The sequence below is a fragment of the Ornithorhynchus anatinus genome, chromosome X1 (assembly GCF_004115215.2).
Source record: "Ornithorhynchus anatinus isolate Pmale09 chromosome X1, mOrnAna1.pri.v4, whole genome shotgun sequence".
Lineage (NCBI taxonomy): Eukaryota > Metazoa > Chordata > Mammalia > Monotremata > Ornithorhynchidae > Ornithorhynchus > Ornithorhynchus anatinus.
This window is the reverse complement of record NC_041749.1, coordinates 78503146-78531069: the sequence shown is the minus strand read 5'-3', so window position 1 is coordinate 78531069 and position 27924 is coordinate 78503146. Positions and strand designations below refer to the sequence as shown.

General features: G+C 41.7%; 1 protein-coding gene across 1 annotated transcript in view; it reads right to left on the bottom strand.

The window, feature by feature from the left end:
- The window catches only part of NUP210 (nucleoporin 210), a 153022-nt gene that overhangs the window by 105299 nt on the left and 19799 nt on the right, over positions 1-27924 (bottom strand). Inside the window, exons 2-7 of the mRNA XM_029050995.1 lie at positions 16933-17069; positions 14357-14488; positions 5029-5125; positions 3216-3366; positions 1565-1697; positions 496-654 (exon numbers count right to left, since the gene is read on the bottom strand). Of these exons, the coding sequence (XP_028906828.1) occupies positions 496-654; positions 1565-1697; positions 3216-3366; positions 5029-5125; positions 14357-14488; positions 16933-17069 (809 nt within the window). The remainder of the gene's footprint in view (positions 1-495; positions 655-1564; positions 1698-3215; positions 3367-5028; positions 5126-14356; positions 14489-16932; positions 17070-27924) is intronic.

The window sequence follows — 27924 nt, the reverse complement described above, 5'->3', positions numbered from 1 at the left end:
ATAACAAGAATCAAATTACCAGACTCAACCTGTTTTTACTTTAGCAAAGAGGAGTGAAGAGTCTTAAATAGATCCAACATGTTGGCAAGTAATCCTCCAAGCAAGTGTAGAAAGTAACTGAATGCTTCATACTTCATTTGCTAATTTCTCATAAAAATTCACTTCATTTGCCAAAGTAAAACTAATCATCTAGGTGAGCCTTCCAAGCACTTGATAATTTTCTGGAGGGAATGATTCCAAGTCTATGCCCCATCTCTCATTTCTATTATTCCAATGAGTCATCTGGAGAGGTGTGTAATTGAGCTCAACAGTGTTATTTTGGCTCTTTCTGATTTTTCAGACCACTGGTTTGGGGGGTAAGGGGGGGCTGGGAAAAAGGGATATTTTTATCCCTGCAGTTGTTCAGAGGAGAAAATTATCTCTCCTGAAGAATATGAAGAAGATGGTGTTTTGTGCGGGCAGCCGCACGCACGCACACACACGCACACAGGATATTTTTGTGCCCAAGCACTAGGTTAGTTTGTCCCTGCTGCAATGCAGTAACTGTTGATGTTGCTTGAACCAGCCTGGCAACTGGTTGAGCCTGATCTCCCTCAGGGCCAGGTATGTTGTTCTGAAGCTGCAGTTCATACTGATCAGAAGGCATCATTAATTCTGTACTTTTAAGAAAAAAAAAAAAGAAAGAGGGAAGACAACGTGAGATAATAAAAACATGTTATCCTTCAGAATGCCAATATAATGTCAATTATGGTTGATTAATTTTAGTTTTATTTTTAATTGTTTTTGTTTTCTTCTTTCCAACATAGAAAAAGTTGACACACTGTGATTTTTCAAAATAAGCAAATGAGGTTACTCCTGTCAGAAGATATTTTTCCCACTTCTTTTAAATTAATTTAAGGATTCAATGAAAATTGCTCAACTACTTATAGAAAGCTTACATTAGGGCAATTTCTGCTCTCTGAAAAAGGGAATTTTTATAGAAACAATTGAAATCTCTGCTGCATCTAGAGAAAAGCTAGGGTCAAATTTAATAAACTATGCCTTGCCTGGTTTCTAAAAAGACTCTCAACAATGGTCCTTACCAGTTTCTTGTGTCTCGGCCTGCAATTTACAAGGAATTTAACCCACAGCCCCTCTTAAATGGTGCTTTATCTACAAAGCCTTTCTCTCTCCATGCAATTTTGAAACCACAACTATATTGGGCAAGAATCTGATATTTTCAGCAGGAAAAATGTGATTTTTTTTCTCCAATAAAACTAAAGCTCCTGTTTCTTCCACTCAGCCATCAGTAAAGACAAAAGTTTTTGAATAAAACTTCGGAATTTCAGATTTTGCTATATTATCATTGACGTCTAAGGAAATGAGAATCCATATCAATCTGCTGTCATTTTAGTTGAGCAAAACAATTAACCAGGAAATCAGGAACATTTCGGACACAGAAATTTTGCCCAAACCAAGGGAGTAATGTCTTCACGTGCTATGCCTTCTTTCACCTCTCTTCACTAAAGTACCCAGAGAGTAGAGAGAAATCCTTGGTAATGTTAGTAACACCCCCAGAACCCACCTGTAATTTTGCCTTGTCTTATCTTCTGCACCTTGTAGCAAATGGATGTTCCCACCAACAAGTAGATATCATAAGCTGGGTTCAGAAGAATATTCTCCAAAATAAGCAACCTGACTTCTGCAGGCTGAACATTCTTTGAATAAAGAATGGGAGAAAAGGCATCTTTACAAATCATTCCCTCTGGGTTTTTGAGGGGGTTGGGGGTAAAGGAGAGGAAAAAGCAACCTGATTTTATAGTCCCTCATTGTAGTGCCATATACATCTCAAATAACTAAAAAAAATAAATACTTGAAATCTTCAGTATCAGGTAAATGCTTACTCTCTAGGTAATACCACAATGAGCTGTTTTCAGATACCATATCAGATACAATAATGTCTTGATTGTTTTAAGGAAAGATTATCCAGGGCCTTGGATTTTTTTTCTTTCTTCTTCTTAGCCACCTTTTGGATATTTCTGTGCTTACTAAAACCTCCACCAGAAGAAAAAGGCCAACAAGTTCTTCCTAAAGCTGGCTTCATTTAAGTTAGAGTATTAAACTGAACTGAAATAGAAAACCAACAGCTAAACCTTGAGGAACCTGAAAAGCAGAGCATGTTAACGGAAAGGACGATTTCATTACTAAGGTTAAAATGGAAATATTGCTGCCACACATTACAGAGAAACGAATCGGATAAATCCATGAGCGCTTGGACGAGTGCCAGTGTAGTAGTTCAACACACTTATATTTTGACACTTTGATCTCAGCACCCTTAGAGATGAGAATTTAATGAGTTGGAATTAATTATTATGAGAGGGTTGGTGTGACATGGCACATGAGGAGGTAGTCTAAATCCCACAGAATGGGTTTCTTAGGTCAAAGCAATCTGGGAGTTGATTTGTCACTAGAAAGTGAAAGGCCAAGCGCAAATCTTCAAAGGCAAGAAGCACTTGGGGTGGGGAGCTCAGGCACTTCTCTAAGCAGCCCAAAATACATGACTGCATCTGCATTTCCCCAGACATTGTGACAAGCAGCTGAGGGGAAATGCTCTATTGGCCTGGCACCTGTCAGGCATCCCACACAGCCTTAAAGGAGGAGGAAAAGGGTCCTTTGTTCAGGAGGGTCCAGTACCGGAAAACTCCCAAGTTGCCACAGCAAGACGTTTCCTTTTCTTCGTCTTTCTTTGGGTTGGACATTTACTAGATTACATTTTAAAAGCTTGAGCTCATTCCATTTGGCTGAAATATACTTTAGCTCTTTTCCAAGAGACTTCAGGATTTTCTATTTTCCCCCCCAAATGTTTTTGGGTTTTTTTGCATTATGACTCTGTTCAGCATATTTAAGAATTATGGTACTCAATAAGTGCTTACTATGTGCTAAACACTGTATTATGTGCTGGGGTAGACAAAAAATAGACAGGTTGGATACACATATGGCTCAGTCTGAGTAGGAGGGAGGAGGATTTAATCTCCATTTTAAGGATGAGGAACCTGAGGCACAAGTGAAGTGACTTGCCCAAGGTCACACAGACAAGTGGCAAAGCTGGGTTTAGAACCAAGCTCCTCTAACTCCTAGGCCCATGCTCTTTTCATTAGGGTACAGTGCTTCCCCAAGTATCATTATCCTACATCACAATAAACCTGAACTTGCAAATAATGATGACAAATTATTACCTTGTAGACTACTTCCTGTATCCGTGCTTTTAATTTGGAACTCCCTGTCTTCATCCCAGATACTAGAACAGTATCTCCTTGCTTGGCAACTTTTTCCATCTCTGATATGTAGGCAGGAGGTATATAAGTAGACTCTAGAAACTTGAGTATGCTGGAAAATGAATAAAATATTTTAAATGAATAGTACACCTGCAGACTTCTAGATAATTTTAGCTTTTGCTTTTAAATTGCACTTCTAGAAACTGCATGCACAATTAGGAATGGAAAACAGGTTCAAAAAAAGATCGATAACTGCAGCATTTGTATAATAGGGCATGTTTTATTCTATGATAAGCTCTGTCTCTTGGGATTTCTTTCTTCATCCGGTTTTGTTAGCCATTGTACGTTGATCTCACTGAAAAACTAAAAAGCTCTTGTTTGAGTTTTTGATCACTCTGAATTCATCTTCATATTCTGTTCGTGTATCATTCTGATTGGGGAAGGTATGAAACTTGCTAGGAAGACAGTTACGGTGGTTCAGAAGGTGTTCATCACCATGCCAGAAATTCCAAAACAAGTCAAGAAGGAGTTTCCAAGGTGACAATCACATTAAACAGGGGAACTGGCCTTTGACCAGAGAAGAAAGAGTGGCAGGAAGAGAATGTCAATGAAAGACAGATTTGACAGCTTTAGAGCTATGATGGATGCCCAATGAGCTGGGCTGAGCAAAAGGCCACACTCATATCACCTCCCCATTACCAAAAGGTTCTTGGGGTTTGGGGCTGGGCTTTCAGAGGGACAAGTAAAGGATAGAGTCTCTTTTTTTCTTTTGAAAACATAGAAAAATACAGCATGAAACTTAGTTGAGTCCAGCATTCCCATTAAGTCATGAAAATAACGCCAAACTTAACACTGCAAGCAGCCTACAAAGACGACGAATGTCGCAAATGTGGTTGGAAGTGAGTTATAGATATTACAAATCACCTGAGGGCAAGGAGTGCCACTGGAATGCTTATGCCTGAGACTGGGGGATGGCAAAGGGAGAGGAGGCAGGAAAAAGGACTGTAACAGGCAAAGCCAATTGAGCTCTTTTTGAGAAATACCTTATACATTAAAAAAAATTATAATTGTCAAGGGTGGATCAAAAGGCTGGTTCTCCACTTAAGGCCAATGTCCAACATCCTCATGCAAGTCTCAGAAGCTCACAACCTTAGGGTCAGCTTTGATTCCTTTCCATCTTTTTACCTCCCATATTCAAGCTGCCTCTAAATCCCATGCCTTCTTCCTCCAAGTTGTTTTCCGTACCCACCTACGCATTTTCAGTCACCAACCCTGATTCGAGCTTATATTACCTTCAAGCTAGACTACCACATCAGCCTCCTTACTGGTCTCCCTCTCCGACAGTGTGTGGAAATACCAAGTTGATGCACAGCTTCATTAACTGAGACTCAAAACTTATTAGGAATGAACAGAGTTGGCAGCAAATATTTTACACTTGGTTCTGGAATTACTGGTGCTTTTTAAATTTAAAGTGGCACTCTACCTCCCATCCCTAGCTATATACTTTCTTTTATTTTTCTTTAAAGGGAAACATTGATCACTACCCTTATTTACACTTCCTAATCACAACATATCTACAGCTACCTCAGCACTCACATATTGCTTTATGTACACGGTATATTATTTGTTTGATCATCTTCCCCAGTCTGACTGCAAACTCAAGGACTGGGATCCTGTTAATATTACTTCTGCAAAGTCCCTAAGCACTTGGTTCAGTATCTTGCACATACAAGGTTTAATAAAAATTGCTGCAGCTAATGATGATGAACCATACCGCAGCGTATTGTGAGAGTCAGAGAAACCATTGGCTTCTGTATCCTTTACTATTGTCCAGTCAAAAACCAATCCTGCCAAGGTGCTGAATGTGTTTCCTAAAAAAAAAAAAAAAGATACATCAGAAACCATATTAACCAAGAAACCTGGGTACACATCAAAGGCCAGAGACCTTGTGTAAGGCACAGTCTCCAGGAACATGGTCACTCCATAGCATAGCAAGCACTTTCAGGCAGGTCATCATTTATGTCAGGCAAACTACCTTCTTTGATCAAAATAATTAGGAATCAAGGTCACCTCAAAAGACCTTACATTGCCCCTACATTCCTAGTTACTTTTGCCTTTCCCTCACAGCACAAGGAACTGGAATAAAGGGGAAGTACCAGAAGCCTCAAAAGACACTGAGCAGAATCAGGAGAGAGAGCACATCATGCTTCAGCCACTTATCAACTGATATCCACAGTAACTGATGGGAATTAGGGATAGGAAGGGAGGGGAAATTCTGGAGAAGATATAAATTTAACAGGGCCTTTTCCAAAGCTGACTTCTGGAAGTGATCAAGTCAAATTCACCCTCAAGACTGCTCATTTCTTTTTCAGATAGGACCTCGAAAATCTGGCAGGGAATGCTCAGTGTTCTCAAAATATCAACTCCCAGATAAAGAAAAGTTGAATTGACTTCCAATTTTATTTGCTTCCTGAGGTTCAAATCCAATCCCCAATTTACAAACCCTAAAGCAGATTGAGATCCATTTTAAACCATTATTCTCTAACCATTGCCTACACGTGCATTAGGGTTCCCGTCCATGTCCTGGGTGTATGTGTGGGTAGGGGGCTGGGGGGGTGGGGTGGGCGTGCCAGGGTAGTATTGGAAAAACAGAATTTGGAAAGTCTCAGTTCAACATCCCCATTTCCTATCTGTTTGGAGAAAAAATCAAAAATGGGTATTTCCCAATTCAAGAGCAGCCATTAAACCCCCAACATGGGTTCACTGCAGGTGAAGGAAGTTGGGTAGAACTAGACTAGATATAATTTTGCAGCTCTGATGGTTAGCTCTGATCCAACCTTACAGCACTGGAGCCCCTGATGGGATGATTTATTGATCAACAAGCCACCTGAGTAAAATCATTTTCATTTCTATCAGAGATGATGCCAGAAGCGGCTCTTTCAAACTTGGGTCAATACTAAGTAATACTTTCCAGACTCTGAAGTTTCAGTGAAATATTCCAGGATTAGGCTACTGCCAGCCTTCCTAGCCAGGGAGAGACCTGGTGCCCCTCAGACGGACTTCTCCCAGCCCCTTTGCCTCACTTCTCCTGGACCTCTCCTGATCCAACTCTTCCCCAGCCCCTGGCAGAATAGATGTTGATGGGCTTGAAGTTCTTTAATGTGCAAGAATTTCTGACCAACATTCTTGTTGCATTAATATATTAGATAGCTAAAGCAAGGCTACCAGTGTGATTTCATGTAAAGATTGCCCTACCTAGATAGAATAAGCAGGCATATGGAGGTAAAATTTGCACTGTTATTACTTAAGGCCATAATTAATTTTGGCCGGAAGCACTTACAAAAATACTTTTTGTCTAAAGGCTTTGGGAGAGTAATGAATCACCTGGTCCATACTCTGTGCCTAATAGAAAAAAAGTGAAGAAATGGAAGCTACTATCCAAATCAATTCAGGCTGCTTGTCCCAAATTGAGGTAAAAATGTTTTGGGGAACTGAAAGGAACCAGCTGGACTCACCTACATTCATCATCAGATAATCATTCAACTCAACACTTCATTTTTGGCTCTGTGAACAAAGTTTTCAAGAGTGCATGCAACTTATGGGGTTGCCTTAACACAGTACAACTAGATCAAACTGGCTTCTTTCTTAAAGCAGACATTTAACACAGCCAGGGACATTGTAAATTCATGAATACCATTGCAAATGGGAACAAAAGTGCTCTGGCATTCAACCTTTGATGATTCCTTACCAAGTCTTTAAATAATAATGGTATTTGTTAAGTGCTTACTATGTACCAGCTGCTATACTAAGCACTGGGGTGGATACAAACAAATCGAGTTGGACACAGTCCCTGTCCCGCACAGGGCTCTGAATGTTCATCTCCATTTTACAGATGAAGTAAATGAGCCACAGAGAAGTGAAGTTGGACAAGAAGTGGCTTGTCCAACGCTACACAGCAGACAAGTGGTGGAGTCGGGATTAGAACCCATGACCACCCAACTCACAGGTCCATGCTCTATCCACTACACCATGCTGCTTTAAATCAGAGTAGCTTAGCAAACAGAGAAAAAACATAATTCAAAATACTTGAAAGGCATTTTTCAATTATATCAATGTAGCAGAAAATGGAGGCTTTAGCATGGCTTTTGTTCCTTCCTTGTCTCTATTTCAGCTGAATGATGTTAGTTAGATAAGGGAAAAAAAAATCAGGCCCAAAAAGCGCATATTTCATGGAAATGGCAGCACTCGCCACAAAAACAGTGACAATGATGATAATACTTTGGACCCTATTTCCTAAGAGCACCAAGCATTTTCCTTGAGGTTACTTTATTCAATTCCTTAACATCCCTAAGAAGCCAAGGGTTTTTGGTCAGTATCTTTTCCCTCATTGTAAAGGTTAAGGGACTTCTGCAATGACAGCCACAGAACTGAATCTTGGCTCCTCGTTTAGTACTCAATCCCTTATAGCACACAATCACTATTCTGGTTACATTTTTTTGTAGGGCTGCCAAATTTGTTTCTTCAAGTAGTCAAAGGCCGCAGGGCTCTTGTAATTAATGGTAATAAATGCCCGTATCATATATTTAATTCTTCCACTGCAGAAAATTGAAAGTACCTCAGTCCTTACAAATACCCATCTGAGCTCTTAATCCATATGTAAAGCTCAAACTAGCCCACTCTGATCAATAGTGCAAAGATCAGGTTTATATGGGAGCTTCAAATGTCATTTTACTTAGCAGGAGATTACCTTCCTATCCTAAACTCACTTACCCTGCTCCATGACAGTGGAGCCAAATCAACATTAAACTCTGTGGCATGCTCAAGACTGGCTTCTCCTTATTACCAGATTATATCATTTAATAATCAGCTAAACTTCAACATAAAAGCCTCATTTTCAGTGGACTATGCATAGATTCTCATGTCAGTCGGTAATAGGGTCTTTTAAAATGGGGAATTAGGACAAGAAAATATTTTTCAGTGTACATCAGAAGTCATACACTACCAGCAAATCTTATTCAAAAATGGAGCTCTCATGTATCTTAACCACTCATTGAAATTGCTTCACCTAGGTTTCTGTTGCAAGTCTATTATGGAAAATTAAAGATGGCTTCAAACATACACATATATACATATGCATATATATAAATATATACTTGAAAGATAAAACATAAGTGCTATCTCTGTCAGTTCTAAAAATAGAATAAGATTTTCACTTTTCACTCTACATTGATTTGCAGAGAGCAGTTGCACATCAAGCAGCATGGCCTAGTGGATAGAGCACAGGCCTGGGAGTCAGAGGACCTAGGTCCTAATCTTGGCTCTGCCATTTTCTGTGGGACCCTGGGAAAGTCACTTAACTTCTCTGGGCCTCACGTACCTCATCCGTAAAATGGGGATTAAAGATTGTGAGCCCCATATGAGACATGGACTGTGTTCAACCTAATTATCTTGTATCCACCCCAGAGCTTAGTACAGTGCCTATAGTAAATGCTTCACAAATGTCATTTTTTAAAAAAAAAGATCAATTCATGACAAAGAACAGGGGTGCAATTGATTCCCTTTAAAGAAAAAATAATTGACCATGGAGCTAGCCTAACTATGACAAAATATGACAACTCTTACTTTCTATGTTTTTTTCTTTTTCAAAAGCAACACAAATAACCACTGTCACAATGGCTTAAGAAAAATGTGTTATTCATTTAGAAACACTGTTTTATTAATGAATTGAACTAAGTAGAGAATTTCGGGGTGGGGGGTGCTATAAAAAGGACGATCAATGTCAACTTGAAAAAGGCAAATCTATCCACCCTCTACAACCACCCAGGACCAAGGAACACAAAAATCAATTATCAAGCTCAATTAACAGAACTGTACATTCAGTGCAAAAATGGGAAAATGTGCTATATTGTTTTTAATGGTACTTGTTATGCACTTAATTTGTGCCAGGCACTGTACTAAGCACTGGGGTAGATACAAGCTAATCAAGTTGGACACAGTCCATGTCCCACATGGGACTCACACAGATAAGATAACTGAGACCCAGAGAAGTTAGGTGACTTGCCCAAGGTCACACAGTAGACAAGCGGCAGAGCTTGGATTAGAAGCCAGGTCCTTCTGACTCCCAGACCCATGCTATATCCATTAGGCCACACTGCTCCAAAAAGCTTCACAGTAAATGGAGACAATATTCAACATTCATTTCCTTCTTTGTGTGGTTCATTTATTGTTCTAATGGGAAATATGAAAACTTACAGAGGCAGTGTGGGGTACTGGAAAGATCACAGTGTTGGAAATCAGGAAACCTGGACTCGAGTCTGATCTCTGCCACTGGCCTGCAGTGTGACCTTAGAAAAATTCACTTAGCTTCTCTGTGCCAGTTTCCTCATCTGCAAAATGGAGACATGAGACCTGCTCTCTCTGTAGACCATGAAGACCAACTGGGACAGGGACTGCATACAATCTGAATACTTTGTATCAATCAACCCCAGTGCTTAGCACAGAGCTTGGCACCTAGAAAGCACTTAACATACTATTATGTATTCCCTGAATGGAAATACAATAGGTGGAACCAAGCCTTTACTACTAGAGAAGCAGCATGGCTTAGTAGCAAGGTCCTGGGCTTGGGAGTCAGAGGACGTGGGTTCTAATCCCAGCTCTACCACTTTTCTCCTGTGTGACCTTGGGCAATCCACTTAACTTCTCTGTGTCTCAGTTACCTCATTTGGAAAATGGGGATTAAGACTGTGAGCCCCATGTGGGACAACGTGATTACCTTGGATCTACTCCACTGTTTAGACAGTGCTTGGCACATAGTAAGTGCTTAATAAATACCATTATTATTACTTAAAAGAAAAATCTTTCTCCTAAATGGTTCAGGATGATTTGTCTATCCTCTTCTTCCTACCAGAAAACAGTACCAGTATAGTAAAATAAAGGCGGGACTGGAATTACAATCCTGTCCAAGTAAAACTTTGAGGTGAAAATGAAAGAGTATACTTAAAAATCTGAAAAACTACAGCTCCTTTCACATTGAATTCTGGAAACGGCTCCAGAATATGACCTTCCAATTCAGCCCCCATTTTGTCAAGAAACATAGCACCAGGGTTATAATTGCATTTCATTTGAAAAAGCATCTCCCTCTTGCACTGGGATTCTCTGTTACATGTACAACAAAGTTACAATGGGAAGACAAATACATTTCTGCAAGATGTTTTAGTCCAGAATGTAAATTGTGGCCCTTGAACTCTTCCACAGAAGAGAAATTTAGACATTAAAAATAACAGTCCATTTTTATGCTTGATGTGTTTCCCCATCAAAGTTGTTTTAATGTGAACAAATCTTAGGCAGAAATGTGACCAAGAAAGGTTGTTGATCAATACCGCTCATGTTGTTAATACCTCAGAAACCCATAGAAAAATGGTGCCTTTTTCCCAATAGACTTATTTTGAAATGCCTTGAAATACTTTCCCAGCACATGCTGAAACAAATCACTAAAAGTATGGACATGATTACCTAAATTATGGCCCAGCATATGTCACATCCATTTTCCATGCTGGCTTTTCCACCTGCTCTTTTCTCTGGCTCTCTGAATGATGGTGGGTGTAAGCGGCAGAGGGGGAAAGAATGTAGGGAAAGGCAGAGGGAAAGGAGGGAGAGAATTCTAGGAAGAGGAAAGGAAAGAAAGGGAGGAAAAGCATCCTTCCCTCCTCTCAATAAACTACACAGCTTATCTTTGTCTCTTACTCTGCTCCCTAGGGGACAGTCAGCATGATATTTTTGATTGTCAACTGTGGTAGCTGGTAAGGTTTCCCAGCAACTGAAGCTGATTTTAAAGGTAAACCACAATATTAAATTGTGTTTCCTCAGGGCTGTGTTTAGAGAAGAGAGGATGGCATCAGTCCCTTTGGTCTCCTTATCTAGTGCTACTGTAATTGCATATATATTTGGGAGAGAAAGCATTCAAGTCTTTATAGCAAACCTACTAAAGTTTATTTCTTTGTTCTGGGGCTAATACCCAACACCAACTGGGAAACCTCACAGCTAAAGTCTAAGTGCTGCAAATCTACACATATGAAGATGCAGGCAAGTTGGGTCTCATCCATTCAATGAGAGAACTATTCTATTGTCCAGCCTTGGAATACTGGGCTAAGGCAACTTAAATCAGTACACTCCAGCTGCTGATTCCACCCACCCTCCCCCCAGTTGGATCCACTGAAGCACAGTTTTCAAAACAATAAGCATGGCTTTAGATGCTGGGGAAAAAAACCCAGCTACAGAGAGCTCTATTAGATCTGCAGCCATTAAGATGGGAAGGGGTGGGGTGGGAGCGGAGAGGGGAAAGTTTTCTTTGAGTACAAGTATTCACCAACAAACTCTTCTCTCAGGCCCTACAACATTAAGCCACAGGAAAGAATTCAAGCATGCATCAAGTGGCTGGTGGTAACTGTTGGTCACAATCTGACTTTTTAGTTACCCCTATATAATGGATAGTAGTAAATTCTTTGAGGAAGAAATACAATTATATGCATATGGACATAACAGAGTCGATCTAGAAGGACTGATCTTGGCAGAAAATTAAGCAACCTAGAATTCAAACAAGGGCAATGGCTTAAAATCATAGCAAATCATTTGATCTAAATCCGTGGCTTTTCCAGCTTACTTTCTCGTCTTTGGATGTTTCTGGTTTCCATTTCCCACTTACACACATCTCTCAGCTTCAGATATACTACAGTGGGGTTAGACTGTAGACTGTAAGTTCCTTGTGGGCAGAGATGACTACCAACTCTGTTAGATTATACTTTCCCAAACTCATAGTACAGTGCTCTGCACACAGTAAGCACTCAAATACCACTGAATGATTTATTATGGTATAAGTGGAGAGCCCTAGAGACAGTGAGGAACACGTCCCTTAGCTAAAGTAGAAAAGAAATGAGAATCCATCTCATCTGAGCCATCCAAGAAAGGATCAAGAAACAAAAATAAACTCACCTGGAAAAACTGGGGAAAGTGTATTCAGTCATGTCTATCCAGGGAAAGAAGAGTGGAAAATTGCAGGCAAGTATCCACATAATTCAGGCCTCACCCTACCCTGCATTTGAGGGTTAAGTGGTGCTTTGCATCCAGTGGTTGTCTATACAGATTGAATTCACCAGATATCTGCCCAACCTTCCACTTCACTTTGAGCAACAGTAATCATCACCATCACCTCCAAGCAACATGTAATGAGCTCCTAGAAGCCAGTTCTCCACAGCCAATGTAAAATGATAATCAAATAATTAATTCAAGCCCAACTCCAATTTTTCCTGAATTATCTGGGAAAGGTGCTTCATCTCAGATGGGTGGATCCAAGAAAGACTGATTTTCTTCCAGAAAAATTTGGATCATTTCTCAATTCATACTTCATCTTATCCTAAAAGAACTCTCCCCTTTCCCTCCACTTATGACCCCATCTCGCTCTTATTATTCCTCTCCAAACTACTTGAGAGAACTGCTTACAGCCACTGTCTACACTTTCTCTGCTCCAATATTTTCTTTGATCTCCTCCAACCCGGCTTCCGCCCTGTTCAATCAATGGAAACACCCTTAAGGTAACCAATGACCTTCTTGTCAAATCTGATGGCCTCTACACTATCCTAATCCCCCAAGAACTCTCAGCAGCCTTCAACACTGTACCACCTCCTTCTCTTTGAAACTTTATCCAACCTTGGCTTCACTGACACTATCCTCACCTGGTTCTCCTTTCTGACCACTCCTTCTCAGTCTCTTTTGTAGGCTCCTCCTCTGCCTCTCTCCCTCTGACAGTAGGGTCCCTCATGGTTCAGTTCTGGGAACCCACACCCTTGGAAAAAAGTCATTCATTCCCATGGCTTCAACTACTATCTCTATGCAGATGATTCCCAAATCTACATCTCCAGCCCTGATCTCTCTCTTTCTCTGCAATCTCACATTTCCTTCTGCCTTCAGGACATCTCTACCTAGATGTTCCAACACCTCAAACTGAACATGTCCAAAACAGAACTCCTCATATTCCCATGCAAACCTTTCCCCCTGCCCCAACTTTCCCATCACTGTATACAATACTACTATCTTCCTTATCTCACAAGCCCGTAACCTTGAAGTTGCCCTTGATTCATCTCTCTCATTCAACCCAGATATTCAAGCTATCACCAAATCCTGTCGGTTCTACCTTCACAACATCGCTAAAATCTGCCCTTCCTCTCCATTCAGATGGCTACCACATTGATCCAAGCATTTATCCTATCCCACCTTGTATAATGCACCTGCCTTCTTGCTGACCCCCGTGACTCTGTCTCTTCCCACTCCACTCCATACGTCACTCTGCTGTATGGATGATTTTTCAAAAAAAAAAAAAGTTCAGACCATGTCTCCCCAATCAAGAACCTCCAGTGGCTGCCCCACGACCTCCGCATCAAACAGAAACTTCTTTCCATTGGCTTTAAAGCACTCAATCAACTCACCCCTTCCTACCTTACCTCACTGATCTCCTACCACAGACTAGCCGGCACTCTTTGCTCAACTAGCACCAGCTTACTCATTGTGCCTTGATCTTGTCTACCTTGCTGCCGTCCCCTTTCCCACAACCTCCCCCTATCCTGGAACTCCTTACATTCACCAGACCACTATTCTCCCCACCTTCAAAGCCTCATTAAGGTCACATGTCCTCCAAGAGGCCTTCTCCGATTAAGCCATCTTTCCCCCAGGTCCCTCTCCCTTCTGTGTCATTGATACACTTGATTCTGTGAACTTTGGGCATTTGATATTCACCCCACCCTCCACCCATAGCACTTATGGACATAATGAATTGTTATAAGTGATTCATTTTTATGGTACTTGTTAAGCGCTTACTATGTGTCACTGATGTAAGTGCTGAGTTTTTATTTATTCATATCTGTCTTCCCCTCTAGGCTATAAGCTCACTGTGGGCAGGGAACTTGTCTCCCAACTATGTTGTACTGTACTCTCTCAAGTGCTTAGTACAGTGCTCTGCACACTAAGTGCTCAATAACTCCCATTGATGATCATCATCATGGACAGCTGGTCAAACAAGAATGAATAGCATAGGATACTACTGGAATGCTTACCTTCAGAATCCAGAGCCTGGATCTTCAGCTCTAAGGGTGAATCTTCGAGGTAGAGTTCACGGGTGGTGGAGACAATCTGGATATCATGGATGATGTCCACAATGGCATCGCAGCGCAGCACCTGGCCAGTCACTAAAAGGCATGTCCGGGATACAGTGTTAGCAACACAATATTCCCTTCTCCCTAAGCCAGGAAGAATCTTCACCCTTTAACTGTGGGGATCCCTCAAAGCGATTCGCTGGCCCCCCACTATTCTTTTCCCTTTACACTCACTCTCTCAGAGAGCATATCCATTCTCATGCTTTCACATAACACCACTATGTAGGTGAGTCGCAAATCTCCCTCTCTGAGTTACCTCCCGAGTTCTGTCCATCTCCAAATCCTATCTGTTCATTCTCAGTAACTTTTCACAGATTCAGCTCTTTTTCACATTCACACCTCTTGACTGGTCTCCTTGCCTCCAACCTCTCTCTCATGTAACTTATGTCCTCTTGTTAAAACATTCATCAGTGCATATCCCTCCTCTAGTAACTATCTCCAACACTTTTCCACTGCTTTTATTATAAAATGAAACTACTGACCATCAGCTTCAAGGCTCTTGGCCAGCTGGTTCTCTGTACCTGCTCTCTTCTCCTGCTACACCAGGGGTCATCCTCTTCCTTATTCTCTGAATGGTTTCTCTCTTTCTACTCTCTGACCCACTGCTCACACCTTTCCCTCTGCCTGGAAAACCCTTCCTCCTTTTCACCAAGCCACATCCCTCCACTCCACCAAAGCTCCTCTGAGAAGTCCCCTCTTCTTCGCGACATCCCTTGCTTGAATCGCCTCAGCCAGCCAGGTCATGCCAATCCCTCAGCCATCATGTGTTTATTAATATCTGTTCATATCATTGTTATAAACAGATATCACTGAAAAATGATATAATATGGTATAAATATGGTATTTATTGAATACTTACTGTGTGCAGAAGCACTGTACTAAGCACTTGAGCGAGGATGACAAAAAAGAGTCGAAAGACACAATTCCTCCCCTCAAGGAACTGAATCTGATACTTTTTCATCTCCTTGTCTTGATTACTTGTATTTATTCACCTAGTCTAACTTTTTTAAAAATGGTATTTGTTAAGTGCTTACTATGAATAATAATTATTATTATAGTATTTGTTAAGCACTTATTATGTGCCAAGCACTGTTCTAATTGCTGGGGTAGTTTACAAGCTAAGCAGGTTGGACACAGTCTCTGACCCACATGGGGCTCACAGTCTTAATCCCGATTTTACAGGTGAGGTACCAGGCACAGAGAAGTGAAGTGACTTGCTCTAGGTCACACAGCAGACAAGTGGTGGAGCTGGAATTATATTTCTATGTGCTAAGGATTACTATGTGCCAGGCACTGTATTAAATGCTGGAGTTGATACAAGCTAATCAAATTGTGTACAGTCCAGGTCCCACGTGGGATTTACGGTCTTAATCTCCATTTTACAGATGAGATAACTGAGGCACAAAGAAGTTTAGTGACTTGCCCAAGGTCACACAGCAGGTAAATGGTGGAGCCGGTATTAGAACTCAGGTCCTCCTGACTCCCTGGACTGTGCCTGCAGTAAGTACTCACTAAATACTTCTAAGGTGAAAGAAATTCTTCATATCTGTCCAGATGATTCAGAAGTAGGGGATCTGAACCCAGATCTAAAGAATAGAAAAAGATAGGACTTCTTGACTACCAGTTGACTAAACACTAGACATGCATGCTTCTGAGCAAGGTTGAGCATCTCCATTCCTGAAAATCTTGAAAATAAGGATGGATGGAAACTGGTCCCAGGTGATCTTAGGCTTTCACCCTCCCTGGATATGGGGATCTGCCCGAGATGACCACATGAGGCTCCTTCCAGATCTAGCTTCTAAGGGGACCTCCAATAGTGACCTGCTCAATGCTGGCCCTGGAAGGTTCTACCCAGATGTAGAATTCTGAAGTGGGAAGCTAGGTCTCCCTTTTAGAGCCATCACTAAATGTTGCCTGGAGTGGTAATGCACCCAGAAAAGCAAAACAAGATATAAGGCTAATTCATAAATGAGATTATCAGTGGTTGAGCAGTAATTGCAGGCTAATCTTCTGAATGCCAGTGCACGTGACTTGACTTGAGGAGCAACATGGCCTAGTGGAAAAATCACAGGCCTAGGACCTAGGCGATCTGGATTCTAACCCGGGCTCTGCCACTTGCCTGCTGTGTGAATTTGGGTAAGACACTTCACTTCTCTGGGCCTCTGGTTCCTCATCCATAAAACAGAAATTCAACATTTGCTCTTCCTCCTCAGACTGTAACCCCCCCCCCCCCGCCCGTGGAAAAAAGCCTGTGTTTAACCTGATGACCTTGTAACTACCCCAACTCATAGCACAGTGCTTGGCCCATAGTAAGGACTTAACAAATAACACAATCATTATTATTAAGGACAGCCTGGTGTGGTCCAGTACCACACAGTGAATGGTATACAGTGAGCATGCAACTGTCAAATGTCAGCAACATCTAGAGCCAGGAAGTTATTTGGACAAATCTACCAAGAGATTAGCAAAGTGCTTACTGATATCCTCAGCAAAAATGATGCTGGTCAGGCGGGTTGGCTGGGATGATCGAGCCTGCACAACAGCTTTCTGGGAACATTGTTGTTCATCAAGATCCAGTGGTTCGATACTGGCCACTTCCGGCCTGGTCGATGACCTACAAGGAGAGAACATTAAATCTCTGAAGTAGCACCCATGTGTAGCTAGACACAGCGATTCTCTGAGCTGCTGGAAAACCAATAGTGCATAGGGATGGTAAACCTCCCCAGGGATGGTAAACCTCCCCATTATCTTCCTTACAAAAAGAGTGCAACACCATCCTGGTGAGGAATGTGAAACCAAGCATCTTTCTAGAACAAGTCCCTCTCAATTTTGATCAATTGTGATCCTTGTACAAGCCCATGATGCACTATGAAACAGGAGGCTGAGGGAGCAAAATACAATACAAAAGACAATCTAAATGCTCACCTAGAAGTAGCAGAAATAAGAGAAATGCAGCCGATTACTGAACCTCCCTATCAAGGCAAAAGGCTAGATTCCTGATAACGTTTCCAGTCTGCTCACATTCTTGGTGCATAAGGCTTACCAGAGCAAAAATGACAGTCATACTTCCCATTATTTTTTTTGTTATGACTTTCAACACTAATTTCTCTTACCCAGGCAATCCCATATAGTTGGGGAGGCTTTCCATGCTGGAGGACCATACTTGGGTACTAATTACACATTTACACATTGCTCATCTCATCTCAGATTCTATTGCTATTCAGAGTTCCCATTTTATTTCTTCCCCTAGACACTCACAAGAGTGTACAGCCACAGATTCTGGGTTATTTTCATTTTCTTTTTTTTCCTCTCTCCCTCTTTTCTCTCCCCCCTCCCTCCCAATACAATTGGGATCAATATTGCTGAATAATAGCTATTTGGGAATCAATTTATAAATATTAGATGCCATCGGTGCTCTTAGATCACCTACTTTGGAGACAGCCTGATAGCAGAATTAGAAAATGTGTAATTTGAATTTTAAAAAATTAGAAAATAACTTGCTTTGGAATTCTTTTAATTACTTCCTAGGAAATTATCTCCAATTTACGATCAGCTGATCCACCCAACTATCTGAAAATACTAAATGACTCACATCTCCTAAATACGGATTTATTCTAAAACATCTTTCAATAAATGGATGGGTCATGCTCATGCTAGGCCTGGACAGTGTTCTAGTGCTCAAGTATCTACCACAAGACAATACTGGGTTGATAAATTCATAGGAAATATTAATTTTTGTGCTCTTAAAAGAAAATTGTCAAGATTACCTAGTGTTAAAAGCCATTTACAACCCACAAAAAATACATTTGTCTTTTAAATTTTGATGGTTCTGTCAAACATTTCAAATAAAGGTGAATGCACCTAGCATTTCCAAAGCACTCTAACAAAGCATTAGTGAAGAGCCACCCCAGGTTCCTGATGGATAGTTTCAAAATTGAACATCTATGGAAAAATTTGATCCAAAAATCTCAAGGCCAAGCCCTGGCAGAGAAAATACATTTGTGAAGCAATCACACAGAGGTTTTTTGGGTTTTGTTTTTTTTTTGAGGAAACATGCCAGAGATGAAGAATCAAGACAAACAATTCATGTATAAGTGAATGTACTGAAAGTTTCCATGTTGGTAGCCATATTGAAAAAAATACAATGAGAAATCACTTTACAGAGCTTGCTTCTGTGCAGAGGCCAGTATTTTTTAAACTACCATTTTCTGCTTCTTCCCATAGAAAATGACCATCTTCCAAATTCAAGTTTTCACCATGAGAAAATTTAAACTTCCCTACTACCCAAAATGTGCTCAAATCACCCATATGGTCAGCCACATGCAGCAAAATGTAACATGCTCACCACTGGCTCACTAGGATGATGGTGCATTTAGCTAGAAGTCAGAGTATTTAATAAATACTAGTTATCAATTAATCAGTAGTGATCAATTAGTTCAATCATTAAGACTTGATAGTGGCTAAGCAGCTGGAAGATGCTGGATAAAAGCAATAACAGGTAACCACAGTGAGCAGCAGAAACCACGTGGCTTCCCACAAGGGTCAGAAATAGTCATTCATTCTTTGATTCAATCATATTTATTGAGTGCTGTCTGTGTGCAGAACACTGTACTAAGCACTTGGGACAGTGCATTACAACAATAAGCCAGACACATTCTAAAAGATTCTAACACCCATAGACCTCCAAAAAGAAGATGTGTATCACCACTTGATCTTCGCTACTGGCAAAGAGGTGATTGTTCCTCCCTTCAATTCAAACAAGCATCTGTTCATTTATCTCTAAACAGGGTAGCTGGCATTTATTGCACACCCAAGCTTTCAAGCCCAAGGGAAGCACCACGACTTAGTGGAAAGAGTTTGGGCCTGAGAGTCAGAGGACCTGGGTTCTAATCCTGGCTCTGCCACTTACTGTGTGACCTTGGGCAAGTCACTAAACTTTTCTGTGCCCAGTTTCCTCAACTGTAAAATGGGGATTCAGTATCTGTTCTCCTTCCTTCTTAGACTGTAAGCCCCATGTGGAACAGGGACTGTATTCATCCTGATTGATCTGCATCTACTCCGGTGCTTAACACACAATAAGTGCTTAACAAATACCACAAAAAAAATTTCCATTTTGCAGACTGAGAAACTTAGGTACCAGAAAATTACTATTATTTTGATTACTAAATATTTTCTGTGAACCAGAAAAATGATAGGCAGTGTATGGAAATCTAATATTAGCAGCTCCTATCTAGATTAAAGAATAGTTTAGGCAAATAAAAATGAAATGCAGAATGGCTTAGTGAGAAATGGCACCACCTAGTGGATTTAGCACAGGCCTGGGAGTCAGAAGGACCTGGGTTCTAATCCAGACTCTGCCACTTGTCTGTCCTGTAATCTTGGACAAGTCACTTAACTTCTCTGTGCCTCAGTTACCTCATCTGTAAAATGGGGATTAAGTAGCATGAATCTATTCCAGCACTTAGTACAGCGCTTGGCACACAGTAAGTTCTTAACAAATACCCTAAAAAAGATAAATAAAGCACAAATGTGAGAGGAGACAGGAGAAAGATGAACACTGTCTCTTTCAAATGTATTCTTTCTTGCTCTTGCTCTGCTCTCTCTTCTACAGAGCAACATTATTTCTCCTGTTCCCACTGCCCCCACCGATTGTTCCAGACATCTAACTGCTTCCTGACACCCCCAGGGCTCCGATATCCTTGCTTCTTGCTCCAGGTGACCTTTGCCAACTACTTCACTGACAAAATCAAAACATAGGTATGAGTTTCCCCAAAGAGGCCCCCTCCCACCCCCACAACCAGTCTCTCAGCCTTATTGGTTGTCTCTCACAAGGAGATTTCCTGCCTGCTTCCAAAATCTACCCCCTCCATGTGTCTCTGACCCCATCTCCCTTTACATCTTCGAAAAACACTGGCCTTCACTCTTCTTCCCTTCTGGTCGTACATTAACTGCTCACTCTCTGATGTTGTCTCTACCTACAAATGCCCCCCTTGTCTCATCTGCTCTTGAAAAAAAATAATTATCTGGATCCCACTATACTGTCCAGCCCACCACCCCATCTCCCTTTTCCATCCAAATATCTTGATCAAGTCATATACAGCCATTATATATATATATCCACTTCCTCTCCTTCAATTTCTCCTTCCCACTAGATTATAAACTCCTTGAGGTCAGGTATTATGTCTACAAACTCCACTGCACACTCTCAGTGCCTAGCACAGTACTTTGCATACAAGTACCTAACACCACTTAATGACCCCTAAAATCCGATTTCAGCTCTCTTCAGTCCAGTAAGAGGAGGTCACCAGAGATCTCCTACTTGCCAAATTAAATGGATTCTCCTTGACCTTTTGGCTCCCTTTGGCACTGTGGACTACAACCTCTCTCCCAGAAACACTAACTTTGATTTTACCAACACTGTCCTCTCCTTGTTCTCCTCTTACATTTGGCCAATTCTTCTCTGGTCTCCTTCATTCACTCTGCCTCTCATCCCCTAACTCTGGGTGTCTCTCAAGGCTCTGTGCACAGTAGGAGTTCAATCGATATTTTGGATTAATAAATATATTCTAGCAACCGGTAGCCCTCTGAGCAGAACTGGGAAAGGCCCAGCTATAATGTTGCCAACCAATTACCAGCTTCTTCTTGTTAATGTTCTTTCGCTAGGGTAAGAATAGACTTATGTTTTAATCATTTGACAAGGTACACCCTTAAATGAGCAAGGTCCTTTCCTAATCCTGCCAATGCCAGACAAGAATACAAGGTGCCCAAGCTTGCTCATACGTATATATTTTCGAGACTAAAATGCAGCACAAGTGAATGCCTGTACCTTCCTTTAATGGACTACCACATTTCCCTGCTAGGAGAACTACTGGCCTTGTATATTACGGTCTAACGGGGAGGAGAAAGACATTAAAATAAAGGCAAGGAAATAAATTTCAGGTAAGGGAGGCAACTGAATATAAGAATATGTATATAAGTGCTGTGGGGGTGGACATGGGAAGGAGTACCTAAGTGCTTAGGGAGTGGGACTAATAGCCAATCAATGGTATTTATTGAGCACTTACAGTGTGCACAACACTGTGGTAAGTGCTTGGGAGAGTACATTACTGCAGAGTTTGTAGCCACGTTCCCTGCTCTCAAGGAGCTTACAGTCTAGCTGGGGAGACAGACATTCAAATAAAATTGGTAGACATTACATTAAATTAACCCTAGAGCTTTACTTCACTTCGGAAAATGATTCTGTTAATGGTGAAATGATAATGATGTTGAAGTCTCCTGCCAGGAGCAACAGATGAGCCTCAATTCTAGTAATCTCAGGACAGAGAACCTGCCCGAGGGAAGTGATTCTAGTGTTAGTGGTTGGTACAGCACCACTCGCATGTTCTCTTCCCTGCCAGTCATGTTCCCACTGGGGCTCAGAGTGTAACAGATGAGTAGGCGGGCAGGGGCGCAGTACATAGCAAAGTGCAAATGCAGTTTTGAACAAAGTTAGCCAGCTACAGACAAAACCAGGACTAGAAGCCACATCTCCCATTTACCAAATGAGCACCCTTTCCCAAATCTCACGGAAAGAGCACAGGTCTGGGAATCAGAAGACCTGTGTTTTAATCCTGGCTCTGCCAATTGCCTGCTGTGTGATCTCAGGCCAGTCACTTCACTTCTCTGGGTCTCCATTTCCTCAATCGTAAAATGGGGATTAAATACCTGTTCACCCTCCTACTTGGACTGTGAGCCCCATATAGGAAAGGGACTGTGTCTGACCTGATAAACTTGAACCTAACCCCAGTGCTTGGCACATAGTAAGAGCTTAATAAATTCCATAATCCTAATGGACCAACAGTCAAGCTAATGGTGCATGACTAACCATGTGTTTGGTGTGGCTGAAAAAAATCCATTCCTCACTGTGAACAAAGTGAGATCATTTCTAGCTGCACAGCAGTATTTGCCACTTGCAAAGCCAGTCATTTTTAAGCCTAACTCCTGGTACCTCAATTTTCCTAAAGCTTCTGCTCTAAGAGAGCAAGCCACTCTTGACTGCTGCACACTGGGTTGATCTAACTACTGTTACTATCTCCCAAGAGTCCATTGTTTTGGCATATTGGTGTGGAACGGTGATTCACTATGTCTTCGAAACGTTTGTTTTAACCCCCGTGCTTGTGTTTTACCCCTTTCCATTGCACCGTCCAGTAGCTGCTTGGGGATTCAGCTCTCGTACATTCTTCTTAAGTATCCTGCCCAGAGGAACCATATGGCAATAAGCATTGCCTCAAAACCTGTGAGGTATCTGCATTCTAAAGCCTCATTGCTGATGATTTTGCCATGCCATTTAATGATGAGAACCACTCGCAGATAATGCTGTTGAAATTGCTCAAGGATGTATGAGTGTCTTCTCATGGACAGTTCAAGACTCACATTTATATAGAAGGTAGCACACCACCATAGCTTTACAGTCCTTGCATTTGGTATGAAGCTTGAAGGCCCCCTGTTGCTTCACTCTCTCAAAAGACATGCCCCTCTTCCTGATTTCACCAATAATAATAACTGTGGTATTTGTTAAGCGCTTACTATATGCCACTACTTTGCCTGTCTGCATTATAGGCTTATGTACTACCTACTTATCAGAAGTGGAAGAGCATTAATATAAAATTACCTTTAATTAGGACATTAAGAAAGGGTACTCTTTGAAACCATTTTTCAGTGAAAATTTATAAGTACTCAAAATGTAGAGTTAGCACTTTCTTTGGCAATTATCAAACTGTAACCACATCTGTAATTGAAAACATGTGGCTACAGCTTCACCTCAAAGGCCAGTGTCTTCTGTGGTGGATGCCGGTCTTAAAAGGAATATTAATATGCTTTCTGTTGCTGATTCATTCAATCTTATTTATTGAGCACTTATTGAGCACCAAGTAAAGTGCAATTCAGCAAAAAGAGACAATCCCTGCCCACAACGGGCTCACACTCTAGAAGATTAAATTTTTCAATTGTATATAGGGCTTCTTACGTTTGGCTAAGCATAAAGTTGGTTTCTTCGGACCTACTGTCAGTCCATAAGATCTTGCTTACTCTGCAAAACAATTTGGAATCATCTGCACGCCCTCTTGTTTTATGAGAGCACAGGCAATACTATTTATGGAGTGCTTGCTCTGTCCTGTGCACTTACCCCTCTAAGCACTTACTAAGCACTTGGGAGAGGACAATAGAATTCAAAGACATGATCCCTGTCCTCAAGAATCTTACAATCTAGTGGGGGAGGTAAATAATGATAATGATAATGATATTTTTTAAGCACTATATGCCAAGCACTGTACTAAGCATTGGGGTAGATACAAGATAATCAGGTCCCACATGGGGCTCAGGGTCTAAATAGGAGGGAGATAAGGTACTGAAGCCCCATTTTGCAGATGAGGAAACTGAGGCACAGAGAAGTTGTGACTTGCCCAATGTCACACAGCAGACATGGGACAGAGCAGGGATTAGAACCCAGGTCATCTGACCCCCGTGCCTGTGCTTTTTCCACTAGGCCACACCACTTTTCATAATGAATTACTAAAATAAGTTATAGGTGGGGGAAGCAACAGAGTTTAAAAGATATGTACCTCTCCCTAGACCTGACCTCTCATTGGATCAGCAATCCTATATCTCTTCATGTTTCTAGGACATCTTCACTTGGATATCCCATTGGCACCTCTAACTCAGCATGTCAGAAAATGAAATTTCATCTTTCCCCCTAAACCTACTCTTCTCCCTAACCTCTCTATCCCCAAAGCCCAGAGCCTTAGTGTTGTCTTTGCCTCTTTGCTACTATTCAACTCTCACACCCAGATAACTGCTAAATCCTACTGTATTTTTTCTGAACATTTCCCAGATCTGCCCCTTTCTCTCCACCCAAACTGCTACCTCTGTGGTAAAAGCCCTGGTCTTGCCATGGCATCAGCCTCCCAGCCTCCTTGTTGGTCTCCCAACCTCCAGCCTCTTCCCCCTCCAATCTATACTCCATTCTGCTGCACCAATCATCTTCCTGAGGAAACACACTTGGCCCATATCTCCTTTCCTCAAAACCCTCTAGTGACTCCCTTCACATCGGATAAAAACTCCTCACAATTTATTTCAAGGCTTTCCACCATCTGGTCCCACCTTAGTTATCTGCTCTCTTCACCCACCGTCTTTGCTCCTCCCAAGCCAACCTTTTTAGCTGTACCCTGCTCTCGACTGTCCCATCTCCACCACCTTGTCCACACTATTCCTCTGGCTTGGTTGAAACACCCTCCCTCTCTCCCTCCAAACATCACACAGGCCACAGCTCTCCCCACATTCAAAGCCCTCCTAAAATTTCTCCTTCCTCCGCTAAGCTTTCTCCAATGAATTCCCACTACCCTTCACCAGATCACCCCTTCAGCCAACACATGAACTTAAAATCTTAATCACATCCTCCTTAGCACTCCTGTGTATATCCACTTTATTACTGACTTTTGGTTGTAAATATTTTCCTCTTTGTCTCCACTGGGAGCATAAAGCTCTTGGTTTTTCTCCACTTCCCAAGTGCCTAGTACAATGAATCACACCAGGTGGGCACTCAATAAATGTTACTACTATGTACATAAGTGCTGTGCAGGGGCTGGGGGAATACGTAAATGCTAATCAATCACTTTTATTGAGCACTTACTGTGTATAGAACGTTGTACTAAGTGCTTGGGAGAATACAGTAAATCAGAGTTAGTAGACACGTTCCCTACCCACAAGGAGATTACAGTTTGGCTTACAAGGACAATATATATATGTTCTGTGGGGCTGAGGGTGGGGTAAATGAAGGGTACAAATCCAAATGCAAGGGTGACACAGAAGGGAGTGGGAGGAGAGGAAAGAAAAGGAGGATAATTAGGGAAGGCCTCTTGGAAGAAAAGTCCTTTCGAGAAGGCTTTGAAAGGTGGGCAAAATGATGATCCTTAGGATATAAAGAGGGAGGGATTTCCAGGCCAGAGGCAGGATGTGGGTAAGGAATCAGTGGTGAGATAATAGAGATCAAGGTACAATGAGTAAATTGGTATTACAGAACTGAAGTGTGCAGGCTGGATTGTACTAGGAAATCAGAGAATTAAGGAAGGATGAAGCAAGGGGATTAAGAACTGTAATTGTACATTCCAAGAGCTTAGTTGTATATTCCAAGCACTTAGTACAGTACTCTGCACATAGTAAGCGCTCAATAAATATGATTGAATGAATGAATGAACTGTAAAGATAATGGTAAGGAGTTTCTGTTTGATGCAGAGGTGGATGGGCAACCACTGGAGGTTCTCGAGGAGTGGGGAAACATGGACTGAATGGTTTTGTAGAAAAATGATCCAGGGAGCAGAGTGAAGTATGGACTGAAGTGGGGAGAGACAGGAGGCAGGGAGGTCAGAGAGTTGCCTGATACAGTAATCAAAGGGGGATAGGAAAAATGCTTGGATTAATGTGGTAGCAGCTTGGAAGGAGAGGAAAAGGGTGGATTTTAGCAATGTTGTGAAGATTGAACCAACAGGATTTGGTGACATTCAACTAGGTGGGTTGAATGAAAAAGACAAATTGAGATTATTATTAATAACAATAATAATAATAATGGTATTTGTTAATCACTTACTTAACCAGGTACTGTATGCCAAGGTTAAGACCTTGTGAGACAGGGAGGATGGTTGTGCCATTTACAGTGTTGAGAAAGTCAAGGGGAGGGCAAGGTTTGGGTGTGAAAATGAGGAGTTCTCTTTGGGAAACATTAAGTTTGAGGTGATAAGGTGGCAACCAAGTAGAGAAGTCCTGAAGGCAGGAGGAAATATGAGGCTGCAGAAAAGGAGAAAAATCAGGGCTGGAGGTGTATATCTAGAAATCATCTGCATAGAGAAGGTGGCTGAAGCCATGGGAGTGAATGAGTTCTCCAAGGGAGTGTTTGTAGAAGGAGAATAGAAGGAGACCCAGAACTGAGCCTTGAGGGACTCCCAATCAATCATATTTATTTAGCACTTACTGAAAGTGCAGGGCAATATACTAAGTGCTTGGGAGACTAAAAAACCACAATATAACAGACACATTCCTTACCCCCAGTGAGCTTACAGTCTAGAGGAGGGAGCTAGACATTAATATAAATAAATTACAGATATGTACATAACTCCCCTTTCAGGAAGGCACCTGCAGAGTTTCCAGTACTCTATCAGTCTTGGCTATTGGGGTGGGGGGTTGGGGGCAGGGAAGAAGAGTCAAGCAGAGGCATACCCATTCCATTCCTAGCTTGGGTAATGGCTAGCGAGTGGAAGGCAATATGCTACAAGTCAAAACTCACCTGTGTTGGGCAGCAGTGGCATGGTAGAGAGTCAAGGGTGGAGACTAAAGTTGACTGCGTTTGAGAAGGCAATGGTAAACCACTTCCATATTTTTTTTTAAAAAAACAACAGGAAAACTATGAATACACTACCAGAATGATTGCAGATGAAGAGTGGGGCATTCTGGGAGAGATATATCCATGGAATCACTATGGGTCGGAGAAGACTCAACAGCATAAGACAGATGTACATAAGTGCTGTGGGGCTGGGGTGGTGAATAAAGGGGGCAAGAGAGGGTGATGCAGAAGGGAGTGGGAAAAGGGGAAATGCAGGCTTAGTCAGGGAAGGGAGTAATTGTCTGTCGGATATAAAAAAAGGAGGGAGTTCCAGGCAAGAAGCAGAATGTGGGGGAGAGGTTGGAGGTAAGATAGATAAGATTGAGGTATAGTGAGTAGGTTGGCTTTAGAAGAGCATTAGAGGACTCATTCATTCTATTTATTGAGTGCTTACTGTGTGCAGAGCACTGCACTGACTTCCACAGTTAGAGGGTGGGAGGCAGAAGAGGAGCCAGCGAAAAAATGAGAACAAGAGGCCAGGGAAATAGGAGGAGAACCAGGAGAGGACAGCGTCACGGTTGTCAAGACTGGATAAAGTTTTCAGGAGAAAGGAGTGGTCACCAGCATCAAAGGCAGCTGAGTGATCGAGAAGGATTAGGATGGAGTGAAGCCATTGGATTTGGCAAGATGGAGATCATTGGTAACCCTGGAGAGGGCAGTCTCGGTGGAGTGAAGGGGGCAGAAGCCAGACTGGCACTCCATTTCTGACTAGGAGTCCCCCCATTCTACTCAGGATAACCTGTTCACCATCCCCTTGGGTATAAAGCTGCTAGGCTTCCTAACCTCATAATTAATGCTAGAAGATGCCCTTTCTACTGTCTTCCTTTCTTGTGGCAGAATGGCTTTACTGCAATATTATCAACTCACGTTCTACCTCCGCCCCACACACACAGAGCTCAGATTTGCTCTAATGACCCATCACCCTGAAATTGATGGGGATTTTAATTCTGCATTTACCTATCCAAGTTTCAAAGATGCTCTGAAGATTTCCTCTAAGCTTAACCAACTAACCCCGTTATCTTCCCTCCCCTGCTCCAGCTATTTCCATTCATACACAGGA